Source organism: Columba livia, chromosome 21 (genome assembly GCF_036013475.1).
Source record: "Columba livia isolate bColLiv1 breed racing homer chromosome 21, bColLiv1.pat.W.v2, whole genome shotgun sequence".
NCBI classification, from domain to species: Eukaryota; Metazoa; Chordata; class Aves; order Columbiformes; family Columbidae; genus Columba; species Columba livia.
In genome coordinates, this window is record NC_088622.1 from 6,073,946 (window position 1) to 6,100,451 (window position 26,506).

At 47.8% G+C, this 26,506-nt stretch overlaps 1 protein-coding gene across 9 annotated transcripts in view; it reads right to left on the minus strand.

Annotated features, from left to right (window-relative positions):
* Nucleotides 1-26,506, minus strand: part of EIF4G3 (eukaryotic translation initiation factor 4 gamma 3) — a 129,182-nt gene that overhangs the window by 31,961 nt on the left and 70,715 nt on the right. For all 9 annotated transcript variants that reach the window (XM_065037632.1, XM_065037636.1, XM_065037633.1 and 6 more), the window contains 6 exons: nt 22,254-22,354; nt 20,364-20,486; nt 15,310-15,403; nt 9,239-10,060; nt 2,390-2,478; nt 486-735 (listed from right to left, as the gene is read on the minus strand). In XM_065037632.1, the coding sequence (XP_064893704.1) occupies nt 486-735; nt 2,390-2,478; nt 9,239-10,060; nt 15,310-15,403; nt 20,364-20,486; nt 22,254-22,354 (1,479 nt within the window). The remainder of the gene's footprint in view (nt 1-485; nt 736-2,389; nt 2,479-9,238; nt 10,061-15,309; nt 15,404-20,363; nt 20,487-22,253; nt 22,355-26,506) is intronic.

Genomic DNA, 26,506 nt, shown 5'->3' on the forward strand with positions numbered 1-26,506 from the left:
AGAACTGCGTGCTCACAGTTTAACAGCAGAGCCTGGATTGAAAACTACATTTATTTTCCCTTCCTTCCTCTTCTAGAAAACTGAAGATCTGTTCAACTGCTTAGCCAGGAAGATAAATTTATATAAACACATATACTTGCACTTTGTACCCAATCATAACTTTCAAATCTTGTATTTAAGAACGCCTGCTTATATGGAATTTCATGTCGATCACACAGGAACCAACGTGCCACCATTTCCACCGTGCCGCAGCCAACACCAACATTCACACACGCAACAAATGCAAATTCTTGGAGAAAACCCATTTCCCTCTTGTGCTTCCCCAAAAAAGCCTCTGAGCCCGTTTCCTGGTGTATCCGGACGGAGCTGGATGCAGCGAAACGCTGGAGCCGCTTCCAGCCCCCCGGGGAACGTCCCATCCCATGGGGAGCCCCAAAACAGGGACAGAAATCGGAGCGAACACGTGAGTCTGAAACAGGATTTACCTGGTTTGTACTGGTACACCGGCCCCTCGCCCGAGCTCTCGGTGAAGCCTGAGTTGGCGTCGGTTCCTTCTCCCTCCGAAACGCTCTCGGCACCGTTCCGGACGGGTTCTGCCTCCTGTTCGCCGTTTTCTTCCACAGGTTTTGCTTTTTTAAGCTCCGAGGGGTCTTGATCCAGTTGAAACCCATGGCTCATTTTCTCCTGTTCGGATTCAAGTACTTTGTCACCTGAAAGTTCCTCTTCTCCTTTAGGCTGGAGCACAGAAGCACAGAGGTTACATTACAAATGCCCAGCCGAAACTCAAAACGCACGAAACGACTCCTCCTTTATTCATCCAGCATTTTTGCATGTAACAGGAATATAGACGCATCTTAAACCGCAATATGGGAACAACACACAGAACCACCAGGTGATTTATCGGTTCATTCCCAGAGATAAACCACCGATAATTAATTTTAAAGTGAACACGGCGCTCGCTCGGGGGATCCTCCCTTTAAATGTGCGCTGCTAATTGGAGCAGAGCCCAATCAAGGAGGTGACATGACATCCAGCCACAACTCCAGCATCTCAGTTTCAGGAAAACACTTTTAATAGTTAATTAGTTAAATAGTTAAAGGCTGTTAATTTCAGAGCTCTCGGAGGACACAGCCCCATTTGGAACTCAGGCAGGGGCAGCGTTGGCAATGAGCTTCTCCAAGAAACCCCAAGGTGACTGAAAGCATCAGACAAAAGAAACACTTAATCGAGGATGCTCCAAAGAGGTTGTGGATCCCTTCCCCTTCCTGCCTGAGGGCACCGCACCCTAAAATGTTTTTTGCAGATTTTTTTCAAGGGAATACTCAGACAAATTAGCACTGGTGTAAACACCGAGTGGTCCAGAAGACAAGACTCCTCCACTAAACGATGAAGAAAGCGTATAGAGTGTAAACTGGTGCAGCCCGGTGACATCCTGCGCTCGCTGGCTTGACAACGGGCACAGAGATGCTTTCCATTTCCTCAGGTCATCCAACCCTCAGCTTTTTCATTGCACAGACAGTCTGTCACAGCGTGACACCTCACATGCGAGCATTTTAAACATCTATTCCCCAAAACGGAGGGGAAAGCGCTTACATATAATTCATAACGCATACACGAGCCTATCTGCTGCAAACACGTATACAAAGGATGAAGTACCGTCTGCTAAACTCCAGATTTACTCAGCAACAACTTGCTTTTAGAGCAGAAAGGTTCAATGATATTTGTGGGAAGGGAAAGTTGTGGAGGAAACAGCAGATGAGTAACAATGGAATAAAAAGCCAGAGTGAAGCAGCAACGCTGCCCTGTGTCCCATCTGGCCCACAGCAGGTTTTACACACGCATGGAGCAGGCTGAGTTTTCACTTTTCTGCTCTCTTGCCTCCTCCGAGATCTATTCCAACCGCGATTTTACCCAGGACATTAAACAAAGAGCCCCCTCCTGCGATATCCCTACCAGAACAGCAGCAACGGAGACTGCCTTACTCATCTAACGACTGGCGAGGTGGTTTTGCTCTCCATCAGGTAAACCGAGCTTGGCCATGACATCATAATGACATCAGAACCTGCCCCATGTCACCATGGTGGCCGCGGGGACCCAAAACAGGGCAGTGCGAAGGGATTTAAACCCACTTTTATCCCGTCCTTCCCCGGCAGGGCAGCAGTTACTTGTTCTTAAATGCTGGGAGTTGTTAAATTAGGCAAGAAGGAAGAAAAACTAACAGCTTCAATAAAGACCAGACTAAAACCCTGGGGAATGTTACAGTTCCCTCCCCAAAAAAACGGTGTTGGATCCTTGTGAGACAACTGGGAAGCAGCGTGTCTAAAATACAGTTTCAAGAGAGCAACATCATCATTAAACGTGGTAAAAGAAGCCTGTGGTTCCCCCTTACCTCTGTGTCCGCCTCTGCGGCCTCCTCGGTGCCCTGGGTCCGCTCTTTTGGTTTCTTCCACGTCTTTGGTGCAGTTGCGGCTGGTTGGGCTGCAATACAAGCACAGATCTGTTACAACACGTCATTATACGGAGCGAATTCGGCCCTGGGCAACGCGCGTCCCTCTCACACTGGGGTTTTCCACCCAGGGAAACGAAGCAGTGGCGGCTTTGCGGAGGATTTAGCTTCATATCACCCCGTTTTGTTTCAAGGGGGTAATAAGACAATCGTTAGTGTGACATTAAAACGTGCTCATTCAAGCTCCAAACGGTACTTGTGATAGCAAGCAGTTTATTGCCAACAGTATAAGGATCACAAAACCTTCAGGATTAACCATCATCTGGACCTGCACCATAAACAGACCAAAACTCCCAGTATCTCAGCCAAAAGCACAACTCCTTCAATCCTGAGCTGGATTTCTATCTCAATTCAAAACCCGGTTAACAACACCCCATCCACTAATTCCCTGTGCCAACCGGTTCAAAGAAAACACCACATAATATTTCTAAGATCTGCAGTGATTTACTCCAAGTGCTTTTTTCCCCCCTCCAAGGGGTAAAAGAAACCACACGATATATTAAGAGGAGACAAACCCATTAAAATCCAATATGTTCGTAATTTGTTGCAAGCGCTACCAGTTTAAATTCTGATATTAGGCACATGTGCGTATTTAACACGGCGCGTAAACAGAATCGATTTCGTGATTGAATTTATTGCAAACAGATTTGCAGCTCGAGCCTTTGGTTTCTAGCAGATCCTGTGGAAAAACACAGCATGCGCTTATTTTAGCATGATAAAATACAATTTTGAAAGCCTTTGCAACTAATAAATGGAGTGTTAATAATAATAGCGTGCTTTGTTCCTATGGGCAAAGAGAAAACTGGGTTTGCTACGTTCCCACCGCCCCCAAAGATCCCAACCTGAAGCCCAACAGGAGCCATCGCCGCCGATAACAGATTTTTATCTTTGTGCTAAACACCACAAAAGCAAAAGATAATGAAAAAATAAAGATTAATTCAACTAATTCAAATATTCAAACATCATCTGGTCGTTCACAGAACTGATGGTTCGCGGAAGAGCTGCAAAAATCATCCTGTTTCCCGAACTCCGAGACCCGCACGTCCCGTCCCTGTGGAGCAGCTTTAGGAGCAGCCCCAGCAGTGACCCCGAATTTCCCGGGGTGCAAAAGAGTCAAGAAATGGCCAAAGAGGCAGAGATTGCAAAACACCTTTGCCTTATGTAACCAAGGGTTGGGTTTTCTTAGCGCCGCCAGCAGCTGAGCAACAATAAATCGAGGTTTTCTCAGCGTTTTGGGGTGAAATCACGGTTGGGTGCGGAGCGAGTGTCCGTGCGGGTGGGGGGTGCTGTGACTTACCTGAGCGAGGCTCCACGGTTCCCTCCCGCCACCAAATCCACTCAAATTTAGTGCTTTTCAAAAACCAACCCACTGCCGCGATACAACACCTTGTTTGGGGGAACTTCTTCGAGGAACGGGCCACATCTGCACAGTGATGACCTCAACACAGCCAAGTCATTGAACGGATTCACCCCAAGGTTTTTAATTGCACAGAACTGAGCTGCACTCAAGCTCAAGCTACGCTATGGGAAACATCCACGGTGCAAACGTTTTGTCTTCAAATGCGTAAAAATAAACCCGGCGTCACAGATTAGGGTTGGCGAAGGTTTGAGGTGTTTCCTTCCTCATCTGTCAGGATGTTAACACTGTGGCTTCTCATGGAGACATTCTATTCACCTATTTTTTCGGCAAAATAAAGCTATAGAAAGGCTGTGATTTACTGAAGGAATCTGGCGGCTTTTGCCTTGTTTTAACAGTGCGGATCCTGCTCAGCGGACACTCACTTTTCACCCCAAACTCTTCTCTTTGCGTCTCAGAGCCGTCGTTCAATCGTTTCCCCCTTCAAACAGCAGACATCGGGTTGTTTTTTATTTCCTGTTGAGTTCTCCTTCCTGCTACAGGAACCGACCCAACGGGAAGATTTACACTCGTGTGTGCTGAGAAAATTCAAGTGAGTTGAGGCGTCAAATGTCCCAGAGCCCAAACCCGAGCAGGACGACACTGCAACCAGCTGAAAACCCCCTTTCAGCCCTGAGAACCTCCAGGAGCCGCAGGGAAAGCCAAAGGTCATTTATAATACTTAGCAAGGACGTAAAGATGAGATATGACTTCTAATGTAGATCGGTATTTTTACTCCTGTTCCCCCTTGTCCTGGTTTTGTTAAAAACAAGACCGGTTCTCTTTTAGTGATTTTTCTTTCAGCTCAGTTCTTTAGGTGGCTGTACTTTTCTGAGGTTTAGCCTGCATATTTTTCCTCGTATGCTGCACTTGGTGCTGATAAGAGACCAACGGAATGCTGAAGAAGCTCATGTATAGATTTACTCCTATGGTAGCCAAGAAAGACTGGTAAGTTTTCCCACGCTGCGTTGAGAGAGGGGCGTGTTTGAGGAGGGGTGGATGGAACAGGTGACTAGAACTGACCAACGGAAGTATTCCATCCCATCATCGTCATACCCCCTATCTATATAAGAGGGTGATCACTCTCTCTTCGCCCGTGGCCGGCATCTAGAGGGGACCCTGTCTGTCTGCCTGTGATCCACAGCCCGCAGGCCCTGCATCCTGCGCCCAGGTTCCAGTTTGCTGTGCAGTCCCACCCGTGACTTCGGGGGCCTGAGCTGCAGCTGTTGGAGCCGCCAGCTCCGCACCCCCAGCTCTGCTGCTGAGTGACGCCAACCCCACATCGCTTGAGACTGGGTTCGTATATTTTGTACATATTCTCTATTTATTAGTAGCATTAGTAAAACCCTTTAAACCTCTCCAACTTGAAGTCTAAGTCTCTCTTCCTTTCCCCTTATCTTTCTTATCATTTTTCCGATCTAAGGGAAGGGGTGGCGGGAAACGAGGGAATAACAGGGAGCGACTGCCACGGTTTATTGCTGCCTTGCCTTAAACCTTGACACCCCTCTTAAGATATTCCTTTTCTCTTATATAATTTGAATTATAATTTATAATAATAATTATTATTATAAATTATAATTCAAAATTTGAACTCCATCGCAAAGCTCAAACAAATTAAATCTGCTGCTGTAGGACTGGAAAGCGTAAAAAATAAACCAAGCCATCCTTTTTTCCGGCCTATCCTGGACACGATCACCAACCACTACACGAAAATTAACACCAGCTCTTAGATTACTACTCTTCAGCCAACGTGCCATTAAAATACTAGAGCAAAGACTCACCCTCGCCTTACAGCTCATGGGAGAGAAGATATATTCCAGTGGGTTATGGCAGCAAATCAAGGAAAGGTGACACCCCATTTACATTTCCAGCTCTGGGCGCTGGAGATATTTCTCCAATATATTTCCAATTATTGCCCCAAGTTGCCTATGAAACCCAGGGACTCGCAGTCAGTCGGGCTACTTTATATTGAAATACATCTCATAAATCAGCTCTGCAACAAACAACCATTTAAATCCAATGTGTACTGAGCTCTTTCGGCTTCTTGTGTTCCCAGGAGTTCCACTTGGGACATCAACATCTTATTTTCCTCTTTGCTTCTTGTAACAGCCACGATATGAAGATCATAGTGAATTCCGAGCGTGTCCTAAAGGCTTCAAGTCTCTGGTAGCGCCTCCGTACTCAGAAATTCACTCCAACACATATTTTCTGGTCCCTCCTGCAGCCAGCAAAGAGAATTTAATCACCAAAGCAACAGCATCGTCGATGACTTTGAACCAGCGCGATGTTTTTGGTGAGGATGGCAGGCTGAGAGCGAGTTCTCTTGGTAATACCTGTATTTTCATTCCTTGTAACGAAGAGTAGGAATTACTGATTTAAAAGCTCTTGCCCTTTGCAGGTAACAGCTCTGCCCGTCCTGAAACCCTCAAAATAATCGTCAGGACCGAGCTCTGCAGCCCGCACCCCACAGCTCGGCGAGCGCTCCCAACAGAACCACGGGCGGCAGCAGGAAACCGCGTACCCGGGTACGGCATCCTGCGTTTCTCAGCCGTTTAATGCTCTGAAACCCAAACCTTCACCGTTTTGTAGGGATTAGAAGCATGATGCCGATGAGCAGGGTGAGGATGAACTAAAATTGCTATTAATATCTTCAGCTTAAGACATGAAAAGTAGATATAGCGTAAAATAAAAAGGAAAAGCAAGTACACTCTGTTTTCTGTAGAATAAGAATATAGCCCATGTTCATCTCTTTTCCTGGATCCAGATGGTCAGCCCCGCTCTCTGCCGCTGAAAAACTCCTGGTTTTGAGCTGTAGGAAAGAACTACAGGAGAATAAAGATGTTTAGGGAAACCTCTGCAGTCTGGATGTATTAATTTCTACGTACAGAGCAAAAAAAATCAAGATATCGTATCTCTGACTGTCTGATGGGAGCTGAATTCTGCAAAGCGCTTGAGGAACAAGGCAATAGTTCCATTCTTCCCTGAAAAGCTGTTGCCTCGTTGAAAATCCGGGAATTACACCTGCAGGTCCCAGCGGTGCTGCCAAACAGCAGCTGGATCGATGTCCCACGAACCCCACGGCTTTAGGCAGGTCGGGTTGTAACTGTGGAACGGACACTCAGGAGGAAGCGCTGCAGCCTTTAGATTATTCTTCTTATTATAATTATTATTGTTTTCTCAGGGCAAACAGATCAGCTGCCATTAAAGGGAATAAAATAGTACAATTTGTAGCCAAACTGCTTTCGATTCTGCTGAAAACCCCAAAGAAATCTTGTTAAAAGTCGGACATCTCGCACCTACCACCACGCGCTTGAGAAGTTTCCCCTGTCCCAATTCCTATTGGATGTCCAGAGATCACAAAAAGACTCTTTAGTCCAAGAAAACAAAATATAATAAATATAATAACAAGGCCCTTCGTCCTCGCTCGTGAAGCTCAGCATCTGGATGTTCCAGCGTGCGGCCTGAATGAGCAGTCGCCTTATTTAAACCTCAATTCCCCTCTCCGAGGAAGAACTGGGAAATTCCTGCTCAAAATAAGGTTGGCAGAGAGACACAATACAGTTCTCCAGCATTAAAGAGGGGGTAAAGCACCAAAAACCCACTTGGAAAGTGTTTTGCTTTCCCTGAACTACGGAGCTTTTAATAATAACCGGAGTTTCGAGTGATCTCTTCCATGACTTGAGAAATATTTGTTGCTCTGTTGCCAAAGCCGACGTCTTGGCTCATGTTTGCTGTCTGGCCTAACGACATTAGAGCATTCAAATGAATCTTCTGCGTAATTAAAAGCCAAAAATGCTGTAAGTAATTTTTTGTTTAATTTCAACTACAGGACGCTACAAAGCGAGCAATAATATTGCAAGCTGGAGCCTGGCTGGGTAAAATCTTATTTACAGAAAGAGTCCCATTTCTCTGCTTTGTAAGGAAATTACTTGGTGTTATGAAGGAGCTCAGATTGAAAGAACAAGCGGTGAAACAACCCCAGTAAAATAAAAATAGAAAAAGATTAACAGGAAAACAATACAACCCTGTGGCTGGTGCACTGAAGGGATCTTTCTGATCTCCTCTAGATACTGGATTTTATTTAAGATCCAGCATATTGACCTCGCGCAGCATCGCACGAACGTGGAACGAGGCCAATCTCAGCTTTTCATTTAGTTTAATCCGTAGCAGAGCGTAGTCCGAGATGCTACTGATGCCATCGCACTCCTATCGCCTATGAAAGAACAAACCTAAAACTCACCCTATTTTAAATGTCACTTTAAAAACCCCCAAAATCCAAACCACAATCTACCCTTTCTTCATGTCGAAACTTCATCAAATTCAAAAGATATTTAAATAAGCAAACCTCAGCTTCCCAGCTCCGAAAGGGCTGCGAAACGGGGCGTAAAAACCACATTGAAATGCTCCGAGAGCGCCGGGTGTGCACAATGGGCACCACTGTGCTCCCTCCAGCCGCCCAGCACAAGTCACCGATTGATTTAACTCCTTTGCCACAGTTTCATTTCCAGGAAGTGCCGAAAAAAAGCCCCAGTTTTCTATACAAAATAGAGCAAATCAAAAGACCGCGGTCTGTATTACACCGGTAAATGCTAAAGTGGCGATGGGACAGGACACCAAAACCAATGGCAGGTAACACCGCTCAGAGAAATCTCCTGGATTTTCAAAAGCACCCACAAAAATATCAATTCTTAGTAATTTGCAACAAGTCCTTACACCTCCAGAACCCTATTTTCCAGAATTTTCGAGAACAGCTGAGCCAAGCAAGGAGAAGGAGAAATTTCGCTCATGTGTTCCTTTAGCAGAAGCTTCGTTAATTAAGGCTGCGCTGATTGAGGTGTGTGACACCGGGAAGAGCTTTAATGGGCCCCCTCACTTACCCACACCTGGTTACACCACCACCTGTTTGCATTGCTGGAAAAAGCCCCAGCGGTTCCTCAGAGGTTCACCCGGAGTCCTGCAGGTCTGAGCGTCAATCTGGTTTAGGCATCAGACGTAAATCCAGATCAACGGGACTCAAACCGAGCGGGTGATCCCAGAGAAAAGAGCCTCGGAATTCCCGTTCCGGCCCCTGCGAGTGCGCCCGACAGCAAACCCTGGACGCACGCCCGAGTCACCCACCTCTTTTATCAATAGTTATGAGGGTTTTCCATTTGGTTGGTTGGGGTTTTTTTGTCTCTGCGAACAAACACGAGCATTTCGCGATGGCAACAACAGTCACGTGGCAAAATTTTTGTGACAGATAGAAACAGAAAAACCCAATGGAATAACAACCCCAAAGACACCTTTTCCTTCACCCTCCGGTTTTACCGCACACAACTGCGGTGCAGGACGCTCACCTGGGACTGGACTCTTGCTCAAGTTTAAACCGGGAGCCTCCGCGCTCTCCTCCAGCTGCCCGTCAGCTTCTGTCTCTTCCTTCTTCTCTGCATCTTTCCCCTCTTCGTTCAGAGCAGTTCTTGTGCTCTCCTCTCCTTCTAAATCCCCCTGGACACCAGGGAGGGCACTGGGAGACGGAGGAGGAGGCGGAGAAGGAGCCGTAGTGGTGACAGCAGCGACGCTGAGAGGGGGAGAAGGCGGCGGGGGGGTGGCAGGAGGGGTGGGAGGAGGAGAAGGAGCAGCGGGGGGTGACACGCTGTCCCCTTCCACCGGAGCAGCCTCCGGCGCCTCCGACTCCACAGTCAACGGCGCCACGGCCGCCTGGGCTACATCTACCGCGCTCTCCGCGCCGACAGTTACTTTCTCGCTCACTCCGTTCAGTTCATTAATTAGATTAGTACTAGCAGTCAGTGGGGTGTCAGCGGGGGCTACGCTACTGGGCTCCTGGCACCCCTCGGCGTCGGCCTCTGCGGCGGGCGAAGGGGCCGGCGTGTCGGCGCAGGGTGCAGCACCGGGTGCGGGCGCTGCCTCCTCTTTCGGGGAGGCCAGTTCACATTTCTCCTCCGAGTCAGCGGCCAACGCAGATTTACTAGAAACGGCGGCAGGAGCGGCCGCGACGGGAGCGGCCGGCGCGGGCGATGGAGCCACGGGGAGTTCTGGGGGGGTGTCCGCAGGGGTGGCCTCGCTCGTCTGGCCAGCTTGATCTTTTTTCTCCCCGGTAGGTTCTGGTCTGAGGACTGGAGAAGGTGGTTTTAATACTGGGTCTGGTTTTGGCTTCTCTTCTGGAAAAAACAACCAAAAACAACGTTACAAACAGCAAATCAACCCCATTTTCCTTTGCTCTCGAAGCCACCTCAGCTCTCCTCGCTGCTCAGGAAGCTCGGAGGAAAACACCAGAAGCTGAATTTGCATCTAAAGGACAAGCCCAGACAACCCGCAGCTGGCAAATCCAATAACGCAACCGCTGCTTCTGTTTTTCTGAACCTTGTGGTAAACTGCCCTCCTTTACAGAAAAGGCCTAAGTTACAAAACGTGGAGTTTTTGCAGAAAGTGCTGTTGAAAATAGGATTTTTCTGGATAGAAACTACAGGTGGATTGTGCCTAAGAGGAGCCCGGGGTTGTAACCCCGAGAGCCGCGCAAACTCAGCTTTGAAAACACGGGGAAACGGAGCCGGCGGCGAGAGCAGCGGCAACCGCTCTGACCCCTCCTTGTGAAACGGGAGAACGACTCCACAACTTATGATGGGCCATTATTTTACAGGTACCATGTGTCACGCCGTTACTAACAGGGGATATTTGTTTTTTCTCTTGTTATTTCTCAACTCCATCACACGTCAGCACATGGGACTCAGGGACACAATCCCCTTTTTTGTTCTAAATATCAGCGCAGATACGTCTCCCCAAAAAAAGCAAAACCACAAAGGGATTTAAGCACATCTGCCACCACAGAACAACACCGTGGCCTCTTGATGTTTGTTTGGTATCGAGCAGGGCAGGAAAAGCACCGTGAAATGTGCCCATGGATCACACCGACCCCCAAATCCTGTGCACTAAGTCCCCGCACGTATCCTGTGAGTAGCAACAGAATTTGCAACACCATCCCTGCCACGACCAGCACGTGGCTCCCAAAGCTCTGCTGTGCTCCAGTTAACACACTTATTCTTCTTAGATATATGTTACTACTTAATATATGTACTACTTACATATATATACTTACATGTACTACTTATATATACACTTACATACACTTGTATATACTACTTATTGACTATATCTAAAAGGAGGTTGTAGGATGGAGGGTGCTGGGCTCTGCTCCCCAGGAACAAGCGCCAGGAGCAGAGGAAACGGCCTCAAGTTGCGCCAGGGGAGGGTGAGGTTGGATGTGGGAACAATTTCTTCCCCAAAGGGCTGTGGGGCATTGGAACAGGCTGCCCAGGGCAGTGCTGGAGTCACCATCCCTGGAGGGTTGGACAGACGGACATGAGGTTCTCAGGACATGGGGCAGGGACAGGGCTGGGTTATGGTTGGACTCTTGATCTTGAGGGGCTTTTCCAACCAAAATGATTCTGTGATTCCCATTTCTTTTGAATAAAGTATGAGTCAAAATCCTAAAGGACCCTCTTCCAGCTTGGATTTGATGACAAGACACAGACTGCAAAACCTTGCTAAGGCAAGAGCCCCTGTGCTTCAGCTCTATAAGATGGAGGAGTTGGTATCGCTCAAAGTCAAGGGCAGGGACTCAATGGTCCAGCTCCAAATCACCATCACGAGGAGCTCAGCTCTCTGTCCTCGGGCAGGAGCTCTGCCTGCAGCTTTTGGAGCAGGAAACTCCTCTGGGACATCGTCACGACAGCAAAAAGCAACTCTGGAAAATCCAGAGGCACAAACCTCCCTGTTCAAATCAGGAAATCAAAGGCTATGACCAGTCCCAAAGCACCAAAATTCAGGTAGAACTGAACAGGTTTGGCTCTGCTTGGTCTTTGCCAGCTCTGTTGACCTTCCATTCGAGGTTTGTTCAACTGGTGAGCTGAAGGGAAAGGGGTTTTGAAGGAGAACCCATCCAAAACTCCTCGGAGCATCAAGTCCGATCTTCAGGAATAATGGGAGAAAGGAACAACTTTGCTCCCGGCTGTCGACAGCGTTATGGTGAGGACAACAGCCAGAGCAGTAGTTTATCAGCTTAACGAGGCACGGAGAGTCAGGCTTTGGAGGAGGATGATAAACGAGGAAAAGAGATGGGAGAGAGAATCCAAACAGCTGATTTTGATTCCGAATGCTCCGTGGAAGAAAAAGGATCCGAGAACCGGTTTAGAAAAGAAAATGCGTCACCTCTGATTTCTGGAACATCCTCTGCAGACAACTCGTGGAGCATTCTTGACATTTACGGCTATAAACAGCTGCCTGGATATTTTCTCCCTTGAGACAAATGAGATTGCTCAAAAAAACAAAAGCAGCATTTGAAGTGTCCAGAAAAACATTCCAAGAGATAAAAACCCAGCAAAAATATACAACTGCACCTTGGAAAATATTGTATTTGGCCAACATATTCAGCACTGATACAGGTGGGGTGTGCAAAATTCAAGGAGAAAAGTCGAGGAAGGGGGATCTCAGGAGATTTGGCTAATGAGAAGTAAATCTTGACCATCACGGAGAAGAAATCTCCAAGTCCTGGCAAAGGAACGTTCATCCCTGTCAACTATCCCAGAAACACGTGAAACAACTACAGCTGGGAAGGGAAGACTAAAAATCAATGAAAAGTCACCCAAACTGAGTCAGGTCCCTCTCCTAAATATGCCAAGATCCTTCCTCCCATGGTATTTAGCAAGTGTTTACTGGAAGCACTGAGCTGCTCAGGAGGAAAGCTTGCTCCATCAATAGGTATTTTTTAAGATTTCCAAAGAAATACAGATCTTGCAAAATCACTCTTCACTAGAAACACTTGGACAAAGCCAGCAGGACCCACTTGTGATCCTGCGAAGCCACCGAACCGGAGAGGGAGCTGGTGGTGAAGATTCACCCAGAGCGGCGATGGGGAAGGTTCTCCTGGATCCAGGACTTGGTTTCTGCTTCGCGGTGTTTGTCTGGAAATAATCGCTGGGCTCGCTGCCATTTTTCCATCTCCCGTCCCCGTGCGAACGCTGGCGGTGCCGCCGGGTTTGGGAGCACGTTACTGAGTCACCGGGTCAGCGCGGGGGCTCAAACGTTTCCACACTCTGCAATCTGACATGAATCTATTTTCCACAAACCCTGTTCTACATTCTCCAGGCCTGAGACGTTGCAGGATTTGGGAAGAGGTTTAAAGAAATAATAATAATGATAATAATGATAATAACGATAATAATGATAATAATAATACTGCTCTAAACATCTCGCTGAACCTGTCCAAGCTGAGTCAATGTAGGCAGTTCTGATTTCACGCACCTGGATTCTCCAGCAATGTCCTCGCTTTCTGCAGCCCAGCCGATACGTACACACCAGGGGTACCTATAGGAACTGCTTGCCCCTAAATAACGCCGTTTTTCAAGGTATTATAGTAACAAAACTCCTATTCTTCCAAATGACGTAAGAACTTTGAAGCCTGAAAAGCCAGGAGCCGCTTTAAAAGCAGCAAATGCCAAAAGCTCATCTTGTAAAGAGAAATAAAAAGGTTATTAAATGCAACACAATCCCAAATTCAGCCTCGCTAATGACTCCAACACACAAATAACAGGGACTGTGGATCTAGTGATGAGAAACACCAGAGGTGAAAGGGTCTTAAGAGAAACAATAATACCGGTTTTAACAAACACTTGCTTAAGAAAGCCGGGCAACCCTATCTATGACTAGATTTATTTTGGAACAACATCAGGGACAAAGCAAAAAACCATTTTGGTAGCCTGGTGTATGTATTTCTGGAAAGATGAGGCCCCATGTCACTTGGGAGGGGCTTAAATAAAGAAATGTCATGGTGTCTAAACTCCCTTCACCTTCAGCTGGCCCCGTCCCGACCCCGAACCAGCGCTGATGCTGTTATTTCAGCGCTCACATCAATGTGCCTTTCAGCAATTTTTGGCCTGGAACAAACGTTAGAATCTTTCTGGGATGGAATGGAGATAAACACAGGAAAGCTCATCAGCGCTAAATCCCAGTTCAAGGCCTGATTTATATTTAAACCAGCACAGTCAGATCCGTGGAACTAACTAAATAAAGACCATTTACTCCTGGTTTACTTACAGTTGCTTACAAAGGGATTAAGTTAGAGAGGGAGGAGGGAGAAGAGTTGCTTGTCCTGGAAATACAAGTTTCCATACACAGGGTTGAAATACCGGGATGTAAAGTGCTGGATTTTATGGTTCAGCATCAAGTTGCTCAAAAAGGAAGATGCATTTTGGTGCCCACACCAGGGTCAGCAGTCGGTTTGATGAATGTTAAACCTGCCCATCTCCATCTCAGGTGATGGAGACATTTAAGTTTTGCATGAAGATCGAGCTGAAGCCACAGTCCCACTTCAGGTGGGCGATGAGACCAGAAAATGCCCAAAATATCCCTTTTTCAACCATTTCTAGACACTGCGGCATAGCCTGGAGATGTGTCTGTGGAGCCTTTTCACTGAGGGGACACCCCGACGGCTGCGCTACGGCTGGAAAAGAGCGACGTGTGCGGTGAGTCGCAGAACGTGACACAGATCAGGCGCGGGGATCCTTCCTGCGCTGTCACGCAGCGGCTGCGCTGCTGGGGTCCGTGCGCTCCGAAGCACCGGGCAGCCTCTCCTCTCTCCCGGAGCTGTGCTCTCCGGGGCCGGTTTTCCTTCAGCAAATGCTCTGGAAAACCATCTCAGCAAGGCCAAGGTTTCCAGGATACGCTCCCGAGCGAAACACGGCGCTTCTTGACCTCCACGTAAAGAAACATCACCACAATTCAAGGACTAACCGGGGAGCAAACAGCGGCGTCAGCTCCATATTCCAATGAGTTTGGTAACGAGATGGTTGTACACACATCATTAATTACAGCTTTTTAACAGCTATAAAATTTCAGTGTGGGAAGAGACCCAGCACGCTCCGCTCTCCCTCCAGGACACCTTTTCTTTCCAAATATCTCCCTTCAAACGTGTATCCTTCGATATGAGAAGGAAACGTAATCACTTTGAGAAACGCAGCAACATCTGTTATGAGACCCTTGCACACTCCTCCTTCTTTTTCCTAATTAGAACCCCCCGTGTGCTGCAGGACAGGATGCGGAGCAGCCTCACGATGCTCCAAATGATACAAAACCTCTCTGGTTAAGAGCATCTTACTACAAACACGCCTGTGGGTGAGAGGAGTTTGACACTTCCAGCTGCTCTGAAACGTTCAGGACATATATGCTTAAGTACAATTACTTTAAAGCAGTTTCATGTTGGCAAATTTCAATACATTCCCTTAGCAACAGATTGTTAAAACGGAGGAAAGGAGGAAAAGGAGTCCGCTCCTCTTTCTGCTTGTCTCCCTGCCAAAAATATCCCAACTAAAATAAAGACTAAAAATAATTGTGAAGGAAATATCGACGGACAAACCTTGCTTGGGGCTGCTGGCGGTGCCGGTGGTGACCTGGGGGCTCTCGGCGGCGCCGTAACCCGCGGGGCCGTGCTCGGGGAGCTGGCTGGAGAGCTGCGGATCCAAACACAGAACGGGGAAAATGAGCGTGGAACGGGAAAACAAGCACCGGGGAGCACGAGCAGTGGGGGAGAGGGTGGGGGGAGAGGATGGGGTGTGGGGGAAAGGAATATATAAAAGGGAGGGGAAAACGAGAGAAGATACACAGAGCGGGGGGATAAATTCAAAGAGTGCACGGGGAAAGGAAGGAGGAAAAGGCAGCGGGAAAAGGGGAAAAAAAGGCAATTCCCGTTAACAACAGCAAGGGACAGCGCGGTTGTGAACATGTTTAGTTCTCCAGTGCACAGTCTGCAAAGAGCGGGATAAACACCAATACGCCTGGTACTCTCTGCAATTGTAGTTTGAGTTTGGACTTGACTCCTTTATCAACTGAGCACTTTACACACCTTCCATATTTTAATGGATACTTATTTATTTATAAATATATGTAAAACTTAAAAACACCTGGAGTGTTGTGTTCAGTTCTGGGCCCCTCAGCTCAGGAAAGAGATTGAAGTGCTGGAGCGGGTCCAGAGAAGAGCAACAAGACTGGGGAAGGGACTTGAGCACAAGCCCTATGGGGAGAGGCTGAGGGAGCTGGGCTTGTTTAGTCTGGAGAAGAGGAGGCTTAGAGCTGAGCTCAGCACTCTCTAGAACTACCTGAAGGGCAGTTCTAGCCAGGTGGGGATTGGGCTCTTCTCCCAGGCATCAGCAATAGGACAAGGGGCCATGGGCTTCAACTCTGCCAGGGGAAATTGAGGCTGGAGATTAGAAAGCAATTCTCTGCAGAGAGAGTGGTCAGGCATTGGAATGGCTGCCCAGGGAGGTGCTGGACTCACCGGCCCTGGAGGTGTTTAAACTGAGATTGGACATGGCACTTAGTGCCATGATCTAGTCAATGGACTGGAGTTGGACCAAGGGTTGGACTGAATGATCTCTGAGGTCTTTCCAACCCAGTCCATTCTGCGTGATATTCATTATATCCATTTACAGATGGCTAATGTGTGTACGCATGAGTAGTGTATCTATGTAGTATACTCGTTATTGCAGAAGGAAAACAATCCAGACTGGCTATATCTGTGTGGTTGTATTAAAAACCCCCCACCCAATACCTCCTACAAACAGACTGATTTTCTATCTATAAAAAACCAAAACTGCGAGACCAGCAGAGTCACAGGAGTGAAAGAGCCGTGGCCTGTTGAAGAGATAATCTATTTTAATTTTAATTATGGCCTCACAATTAATGGGACAAACACTTGTGCCCATGAAGGACAAAAAAATCCCCTCTATTTTATTGCAGAATTGAAGGAAAACCTTAAGACCAAGGAAGTCCACCAAAACCACTTGTGCACGGTAGCGATGGGGCAAGTTGACTATTCGCATTTGCAAAATCAAATCAGGGAGGACGCCAAGAAGAAAACGGGGCTGAATTTCAAGGTAACGCTCTGGAGCGCAGGCGGCGGTTCTGGAGCTCTGCACCCACACTGACCCCCCGGACACCCACGGGAAAAGGGGTTTTAACCAATTTAAAGCAAGGAAAGTGCTCAAAAGATGCGTGTCTGGCTCCTTTGGACAGGCCATCAGAAATCCAGACACAATTATCCCACCTCAGATCCGGAGGAAGCCAAAGAAAATCAGAGTTTTACAAACGAGTGGGTTTCCAAAACGCTTCCCCCTCACAAGATCATAGTTTCATTTGATGAAAAATATATGGACAAAAGAATAAGAATCACAGGAACCAAGTGAGACAAGAAACCCGTGAGTCTAGAAACTCCGCGGGTCAGTCAACATGTTTTCTTAAGGCATTTGGAAAACAAGAATATTACAAAGCGATATAAATGGTACTTAAGTACTGACCCTTAGAGCTTTAAAATGGAGCGTTTAGAGACTTTCCAGGAAAGAATAAGCCACTAAAAATGGCTCTGACGAGCGATGGTGCTGAAACGCTGCTCCGGGTTATTCCACCGAGCGAATGCAACGTGTGACAAACCCCCCTTGGAAAATAACAGCATTTCTTACTTTTAAAAGCTCTATGTGAGTCGGTAAATCCCGCAGCCACATTCGATACCTGCTCCTGGGGTTTATTTATCTCCCCATCAAAAAAAATATAGCGTGAAAAGCAGCGTCTTGATAGAAATGTATAACTGTTTCCCCTCGTCGCCGGCTTCTCTCGCAGAACTTCACAGCATTTCAGCGACTCAGCGACCACCGTGGAGGTGCTGGTGGCTCAAATCAAGCACTTTTTGGTCAGTGCCGCCGACTATAAAGCAGGAGATACAAAAAGCACGGAAACGACTCCAACCAGGCGCTCGAGCCGCGGCAGCGACGCTCGTCTTATGGACAATTCCCATTTATTTTACGTTAAGCATTTAATCTACTGAGAGACAAAGTTGCTTTGGGCTTGCGGTATCAAAATTTGGGGTTTGGGTCAAGGTAAAAAATATTTAGAACTAAAATATGGAAACCTATTAGGGTTTGATTCCGAAGGGTGGTGGAACAAGGCAACGGTGATGACGTTCCGCTTGTCATTATTCCAGGAGCTGCCCCAAACCCTCAGCGTTTCCACAGGTATTTCTGTCCTATGAAGATCCCACTGACTTGTTCACAGCTTCTATCAGCTGGAAAAAGGGGCAAAAAAGGGACAAAAAGCCCCTGTACATTTCAAGCAGAGTTACAACTGAATATTTGCTCACTTTAGAATATCCACCTCTACTGGAATTCAGCCACTGAGCAGTTATTAAGACACCATCTCATTTCATCTAAGGTATTACTTGCTCTGAAGAAAGAAATTAGAGATGCTGGTGGGACAATAACTTTGCATTTCCTGGCTTAAATGGGCTTAAATGGGCTTAAATGTTCAGTTATGTCACGCTAATGATTTTTTTGGGACTCTAGTGCTGTGATTAACAAAAGTGGCTCCAAGTACCTCATCAAAACGACGTCTGGACGTTAAACGACGACGTATTTGCGGAGAGGAGACAACTGGACGTGGCTGCTGTGCTCTGAATATCAATTACGGCTGATAAAAATTCATACTTATTAACCTCCACTTGAAAATACATTATCCCGTCCTCTTTGACTTAATTGTAGTATCTTCAAATAGATTTCAGACTATAAAAATGAGCCGGTAAGTGCCGGGATTAGCTGCACCACGTATAAAAACAATCTGAAACGCTGTTTTTATTTCTTCCCCACTTCTAATGGGGAAAGACACTCAGCACGAAGCAACAGGAGGAAGAGCTCACCAGCATTCCAACATTTTAACTCTTCTTCTTTCTCCTCCCATGGAAAACGCTCAAAAAGAAATGTAATTGATTCTGTATGTAACCAGCTCTTGTCTCTTCCACGCGGCTGCAGTCGCAAATCATCCGACATCTCTTGGGCAGAAAAACAACCTTTTCCGGTCAAGTATTGCAGGTTTTGTTGCAAAAACGCGGCTGGCTGTGAACTCCTCGATTGCGGCGCTTGGTGCTGGTCGCAGGAGAGAAAACGGGTGACGCAGAGCACATGGGGACGCCTTGTGTGACAAAAGGATTCAGCGCAATGGCCAAAAGCCACAACTACCCCCTTGGTCTCTTGCTGCAGCCCAGTGATCCCAGTGAGGCTTCACTGGTCCAGCTGCAGGCTGCTCCAGCGCAAGGGGTGTCTCTAGAGATGATGCTTCGCCTCGGCACAGGACAGTCAGCAGAAAAACTACCCTGATGCAGAGGGGAAAGTGACGTTTCAGCTCCGAAAGGGCCGTTTCACCAAAAAGTGGTGACGTGAAACTGGGAAGAACTTGGATGAAGGAGAGATCGCAGCCCAGGGTCGGATCTGCAGCCCACCCATCACCTGGAGAACCGTCTTGTCTTCTCATCAGGCCCCGAGCGCTGGACACCGCCAATAAACCACGGCCAGCTTCCACGGCTTGGGCCAAACCACGCTATTTCTCCTCGGATTGTTCAGAAACTGTAAGCTGAGCGGCCTGAGGCTCAGCACCGTCTCTCCCAAAAGAGAGGGACAACCAAGACGCCGGACGGAGCCACCAGCAGTGACACTGTCCCCGATGCTCTGGGGAGGTTGAGGAGTGATCGTCTCTTCCTGCTGCACGTGGGGAAGAGCGGCCAGAGGACAGAAACCATTTGCTAATTAGATAACGCAGCCACTTCCAGCCCCAGCGGTTCATGTTGTGGTGGAACTATGTCCACACCACAATGGACCTATGTTGATGCCATGATGGACCCACGTTCATGGCACGATGGACCCACGCTGGCGTCAGGACCACTGGTTTTGCAGGTCCAAGGATGCTCCTTTGGCCCTGGGTCCAAAAGGACAAGAATAGACCTGCATTTCCAATAAATTTAATTTCTAGGCGTTACAGGTGGACTTCTCCAGTGAAGCAGGACACAGAGATGGAGAAGGGGACAAAAGTGTGCGGCAAGAGATTAGTGAGTGATGGAAAATGTCAGTTTGGGATATTTATGCTTTTTCTTACATCAGAAAAAGGCATTTTTAAGGCTGAACACACAGAAACCAAACCTGTGATAGACTATCACAGTTCTGTGATAGAACTGAGCTACAGTGTTTCTGGTCACCCTAAACCAACGTTACTAAGGCAGGAAGACTTTGGTATGGACAGTGATGCAACTGAAGATACATCATCAATCACATGTATGATATGGACTTCCCTCAGGTACACCAGACTAACAGAAACACCACGTTTCTCACAAATATATTGGCTCCTCCTTTAACACTCAAAGCCTTTATGAGCTCTAAATCTCCTGCTGATCCAAAACCCGGGACGGGGAACTTGTAGCGGAGCTGCAGCTCCACGTTTCACAAGCTAAAAACGACCAAACTTGGAGGGGGAGAAAGAAATCCTTGAAGAACGTTGACAATTCAGGCCCACCCGGGCGCGTGAGGTGATCGTTGGTGTGGATGGAGGACCCAGGAATCGGGTCTAACGAGCAGCAAAGCGACGCGGCCGCTCGCTCACCTGAGGTGGAGTGGGTGTGGAGGTGGGTCTCACGATGGGGGGCGTCGGGTTCCTGCTGCCCCCTCCGGACATTATTTCTTCTGTTATGTCCTTGCCTCCCTGGTTTGGATCCCGGATTCGGATCTACGGTAGCAAACACAGAAAGAATTCAAACGAGTCCCCCCGTTCCACGCTGCCCTTGGGGTTTATGGGGTGGAGTGTGTGGACACCATCAACAACACCGGGCAGAGACGCGCTGCCTGGGAACGTTGCAATGTGCTTTGTTCCGATAACTCAAAGCACAGCACGTCATCCCTTCATCTCAAAGCGCTCATCAACCGCACCAGTTGGGTCTAATTACCTGCACCCCGCTGCACGAGGCTGTAATTCACACTATGGTCTCTACTTTTGGAAAACAACTTGACTGCAACTTGGAAAATGCAGCAGACAGTTCAGCTACAGAACTAACATTGCTGGTTAGTGCAAAGTGCGGGAATAATAAAATAAAGGCGCTGGTTTAGCCTGGTGTGAAAGGCAGTGACCCCGCTCCTGGTAACGGGGGAACAGCAAATCAGCTCCTTTTGGTTTGCTCTTCCACCTTGAGCAAAGTTAAAGTGACAAAACAAAGGGAACCAAACAAAAGACACTGAGTGGAGGAAAGGGAAAGCACAAGAACAAACTGAAGTCCTAAGAAACTCATCAGCAATTAGGAAACAAGCGTTTTTTGAGCCCCTTCACGGCCCCGAAACAGGAAGGAAAAGTTATTTTCCAAACTAAAGCACTTGAGAACAGGCTGATTCGGAACTGACAGTCGAGCCAATTGGTGTCACTGAATACGGGGAACAGCGAAACCGAGTCTTAAACTTCAATATAAGAACTGAAGATTCTCATAAACCTTAAATACACAAAGTCATAAAGCGCAGAAGAGTTTTGGGATTCATCAACTTCAGTATCATTTGATGTCTTCCTGACGCTTTGGGCAAATAAATACACACATGGTGCTTGGGATGGTGACAAGACGAGGGCTGTTTTTCTTTTTGATGGAGTTTTTCTGCTAAAGCATTTAATTAATCACAGCAACAAGGGCTTAACGAGTTGGCAGCAATTCCTGCGCTCTCCTCCTCCTGACAAGTTTCCAGTGCCATTCAAACCAGCTTTCCCTGACCAAAGGTTCGTAGGACTCGACTATTTAACTAATAGCGTATGTGGGCGTGTGTACATATATATACTTAATTTTTCTTTAGTTTCATTTCTTCAGTTTGCAATTAGCAAATTCAAATAGCGCATGCAGAGAAAAGCGTTTAAAAAGCCTTTTGCTCTTCCTCTTCAAGAACTCACCTGGTCACATTCACCTGGTGGGCGTCCACCACTCTCAATGGGTTTAAATCCCATTAATCTCTAATTCTCACCAGTGAATTCAGAAAAGAGCAAGTGTGGTCTCCAAACCTCCACCCTTGATACCGTCGTGTGTTCAGTTTCTTTATGTTCACAACTTACTGGTTTTCTACCTTTTCTTTTTTACCAATTTGAACCAATTCCCACCATTCTCCCAACTGATCTGAGTTTGTTCATTCCCCAGCTCTTGGGTACAACTCTCAAGCAGCGGCGCAGGCGGCCGAGGATCCCACGCCGCTTTCATTTATATTTGTTAAAAAACCAACAAAAATCATCTCCTTTTTGACTGGCTGGGATGTCAAACTCAGAGCAGAAAGTCCCCATAGAGAGAAACCTGTAAATAACACCCATCGCAGCATTATCCAGTGTTTAATTACACTTCGGTGAGAAAGGCAAGACTCAGCCTCTCTGTGAAGATTAAGCTCAGTTTCAAGCTTAGGATGGTTATTAATGGTGTTGGGTGTTACGAGCAGGACAATTCCCCGCCAGGCCGGGTGGGTTCTGACCATCACTCACCGTTTTTTTCTCTCTCTTGGCTGGCGGCGGCTGCTGCTGCTGCGTAGGCACGATGATGGGAGCCGACGGGTACACGGGCTGACTCGGGTAGAACGGCGTTCCTGGGAAACGAGAGGGGAAATCCAGTTGATTTGGGAATGAAACAAACCCAAGCGCAACTGGCCGCCTGCTCCTTCCCTTCAAAATCCAGGATGACACCAAGTTGGGAGGGAGTGTGGAGCTGCTGGAAGGCAGGTGGCTCTGCAGAGGATCTGGATAGACTGGAAGAATGGGCTGATTCCAATGGGATTAAGTTGAACAAGGCCAAGTGCTGGGTCCTGCACTTTGGCCACAACCCCCCCTGCAGCGCTCCAGGCTGGGCACAGAGTGGCTGGAGAGCAGTCGGGCAGAAAGGGACCTGGGGGGACTAATGGACAGGAAGCTCAACAGGAGCCACCAGTGTGCCCAGGTGGCCAAGAAGGCCAGTGGTGTCCTGTCCTGTATCCAAACCAGCGTGGTCAGCAGGACAAGGGCAGTGATCCTTCCCCTGTGCTCTGCATTGGGGAGGCCACACCTGGAGTGTTGTGTTCAGTTCTGGGCCCCTCAGCTCAGGAAAGAGATTGAAGTGCTGGAGCGGGTCCAGAGAAGAGCAACAAGACTGGGGAAGGGACTTGAACACAAGCCCTATGGGGAGAGGCTGAGGGAGCTGGGCTTGTTTAGTCTGGAGAAGAGGAGGCTTAGAGCTGAGCTCAGCACTCTCTAGAACTACCTGAAGGGCAGTTCTAGCCAGGTGGGGATTGGGCTCTTCTCCCAGGCATCAGCAATAGGACAAGGGGCCATGGGCTTCAACTCTGCCAGGGGAAATTGAGGCTGGAGATGAGAAAGCAATTCTTTGCAGAGAGAGTGGTCAGGATTGGAATGGCTGCCCAGGGAGGTGCTGGACTCACCGGCCCTGGAGGTGTTTAAACTGAGATTGGCCATGGCACTTAGTGCCGTGATCTAGTCAATGGACTGGAGTTGGACCAAGGGTTGGACTGGGTGATCTCTGAGGTCTTTTCCAACCCAGTCCATTCTGTGATTTCTAACACCAGCTGGTAACCAGCCTCTGTTTTCTCTCCCCCATCACACTAAACCAGAAGCTGCTGCTCCGTAACAAGCAATTCAGGGATTATTTCATATCTTCCTCCATGAACAGAAGAATCAACCAGGTACATCTATTTCCAAGAAGCTTCTGATACCACAGGCAGGAATATAAAAGTGGCCCATCCTCAGGCTCCTCTGCCTGACAAACAGGTGGGTTTATTGTGGGGTTTTTTTGCCTTTGTAGAGAAATTCAGTCAAACAATTACACAAAGAAATTGCAAGGTCAACCACAGGCTATTTTGAAGTGCAGCCAGAAAGTTTTATTACAAGCCCCTTTCTTCTCATGCTGCAACACAAACCAACACAACCGTGGATACGACTGCAAAATGACACCACGTTGTGGATTATGTTCACAATATCCAGTGCAGTTTCATTGTTTTTTTCTATATGGAATAATACGGGCTCAGAACGCCCGAGTGCTTTAAAAACGTGCCAGACATCAATGAAGGTGGTGGAATAGAGTTGTTTTCTGTCCGTGGATCAGATATCAGGTGAAGTTGTACAACGGTGCTGGGTTTTCTTCCTTCTGCACATGGTTGGGGATGGACCCTCTGCTTGCATTTGCATCTGGAGAAATCTCTTTTATTCTTCAACTGAACCAACCTTTAAATGGGAAAGAAAATCTGTATCCTGTGTCTGTAATCAAAACAGGAGGCCAAGGTGGCAATTAAGGCAATTAAGGCGGCCTAGATGACTCGATAAACTTCTCATTTTGAACTCCAGAGCAGGCAGCGTGGCCTCGGGACACAAAATGTGTCCCCATTGCTTGGGAAGCAAAAATCCTCCATAAAACACTGATGAAGCTTCAGACTCTTGCGACTGACACACTGGCCAAGCGGGCAGGTGCACAAGGTGAGACTGGAGAGAACGAGAGGCCAGGAGCAGGTCAGGGAGCCCCGCGGTGCGCTCATTACCTTGACTTCTCATTTCCTAGAAACCCGATGGAATTGGCCGGTAGGGTCGTCCCGGCCGGAGAGGAGATTTTCCTTTAGGAAGACTTGAAAAGAAAGCAAATGCTGAAAAGCAAAATCAGCTTCAGAGCATAAATACAGCTCCTGTGGCAACACGCTGGGGGTGTTTTCCAGCACAACACCCTCTGCTCCTTTTGCCTTCCGCGCCTCTCCAGCCCATCGACGCCCCGGCCTCGCTCTCCCTCCCATTCAGCATCTCAAGGCCTTTCCCAACGCAGCACGGAAACCAGTACAAAAGAGAACGATAAACCGCAAAACTGCGGCGGTTGACAACAAACGCACTGGCCATCTTCACACGTTTTGCCTTCGGTGGTATTTTCCTCTTATCGTTTTCCTTCCCGCTTGCCAAGCCGCGATGATTTTGCCGTCCGGCAGCCACGCTCACCGCCAAGTCATGAAGTTTAAGGGAAAGGCCAGCGCTGGGTTGTGAATTTAGTCGTGTCTTAACACCACGAGCAGCTCCTGCTGAGACACTGAGCATCTTCAAGCCCTGAATAAGTAGCGGGAGATCAACAGGAGGGAAAGGTGGAGGAGCACAAGCAAACCCGTGATCCCAGCTCCTCGGGGCTCTGGTTTTGCTCCACAAGCGCAACAACCGAAAACTAAAAGATGACAGAGTTCTGTGCAAAAAACCAGGTGCTTTCAGGAGCGGAAAGGAACCAGGAGGGAAACTTTTCCAAATTATAGAAGTGAAGACAGATAAATGGCATTCAGCGAGCAGAACGGAAGAAAGCAGACCCGCAAGAGCAGAAAAAATGAGGAATACGGGGGAATTTCCTCATTTAGCAGATCGGGTTTAAAGAGCCATTGCAATACTTCTGCTCCCTATTTTTTCTAGGATAAGACAACAGGAAGTAGCTGCCTTATAACTGCTCTGTCTCCTTTTATTCAGGAATTGCATAACCAGGTTTGAAGGCTTCATGGCAACTTTTCAAAGGAGTCTCATTAGCTCTATATACACCAAATCCATTTAAAAAGCTATAAAAGGAAAAAAAAATATAAAGAATCCAGACCTTTTGAAATAAGTAGGGAAGGAACTGGGGCTTTTCTCCCCTTTAAAAGGAATCTGTGTTTGTGAACAGCAAATAGGTGGTTGTGCCAAGGGCGAGGGGTTGTCGTTCGGCCCACAAGGGAATCATGCGCTTGAAATGCCCGAAGCGCCAACAGCTCCATGCGGGGAAGGGGATGGATCTCTGCCCCAACAGATGCCGGGATGCACGTGAGCAATCGGTCCAAAATACAACTCAAATTTGATATCGAGAGGCGAAAACCCTTTGAAAATAGCACATAACAGGGTGACGAGGAGAATCATCCCGGTGGATTTTTCAAACGTTCCCATAAATGAGCAAGAGAAGGTAAGATGATAAAAAAGAAGCGATGCACATGATGGCAAGATAACGGATTGTGCATTGCATCCAAACACGCTGGCTGGAGGTGACTTGTTTGTTTGGAATATCAAAATACAGATCACACAGAAACCTTTAGATGGGTGTATGATGTATATCGTCCATGGCAACGTGCTGGAATTAAGAAAGGACTTAATGACTTTGTGTAAATGATGATCGCCAAGAGAAGACGCGTCGTGGGACACGGAAGGACGTGGGGTCTGCAAACGGGGACCAAAGCGGTCCCAGCAGAGTGCAGGATGTGGAGGTGCCGGCAGAAGGGATCTCGGTGCTGAACACGCAGCCGCCCCGGTTTCAGGTGCAGCTTTGGAGCTCAACACCTGCAGGAGTCAACCCAATATCCCAAATATAACACACCAACCAACCACAGCCCATGTGACAATGCTGGGCAACACCCCAACCCTTTCGCTTGAGAAGAGGCAAGACCAGGACGTGTCCGTGAAAAGGGCAAATTTCGGCCCGTGCGCGGGTTTGACTGGACTAACTTGATTTTTGCAGCGTGAGAGCGGTGAATCAGAGCACGGGGCTTGTTCTTTCCCCTCACTGAACAACGAACGGGGAACGCAAGGAAAAGAAACGCTGACTGGGAACACACCCAGGGCACAGCTCAATGGAAACCTTACACTCACAACACCTTACAAAATAATAACAATGGAGCAGGGAGGAGCAAATAACCGCTATTATTGTCCACATGTGCGTCCGGGTGTCCCTGCGAGCTGCAGCTTCTCCTGAAGCACTCGCACAAATGATCCTC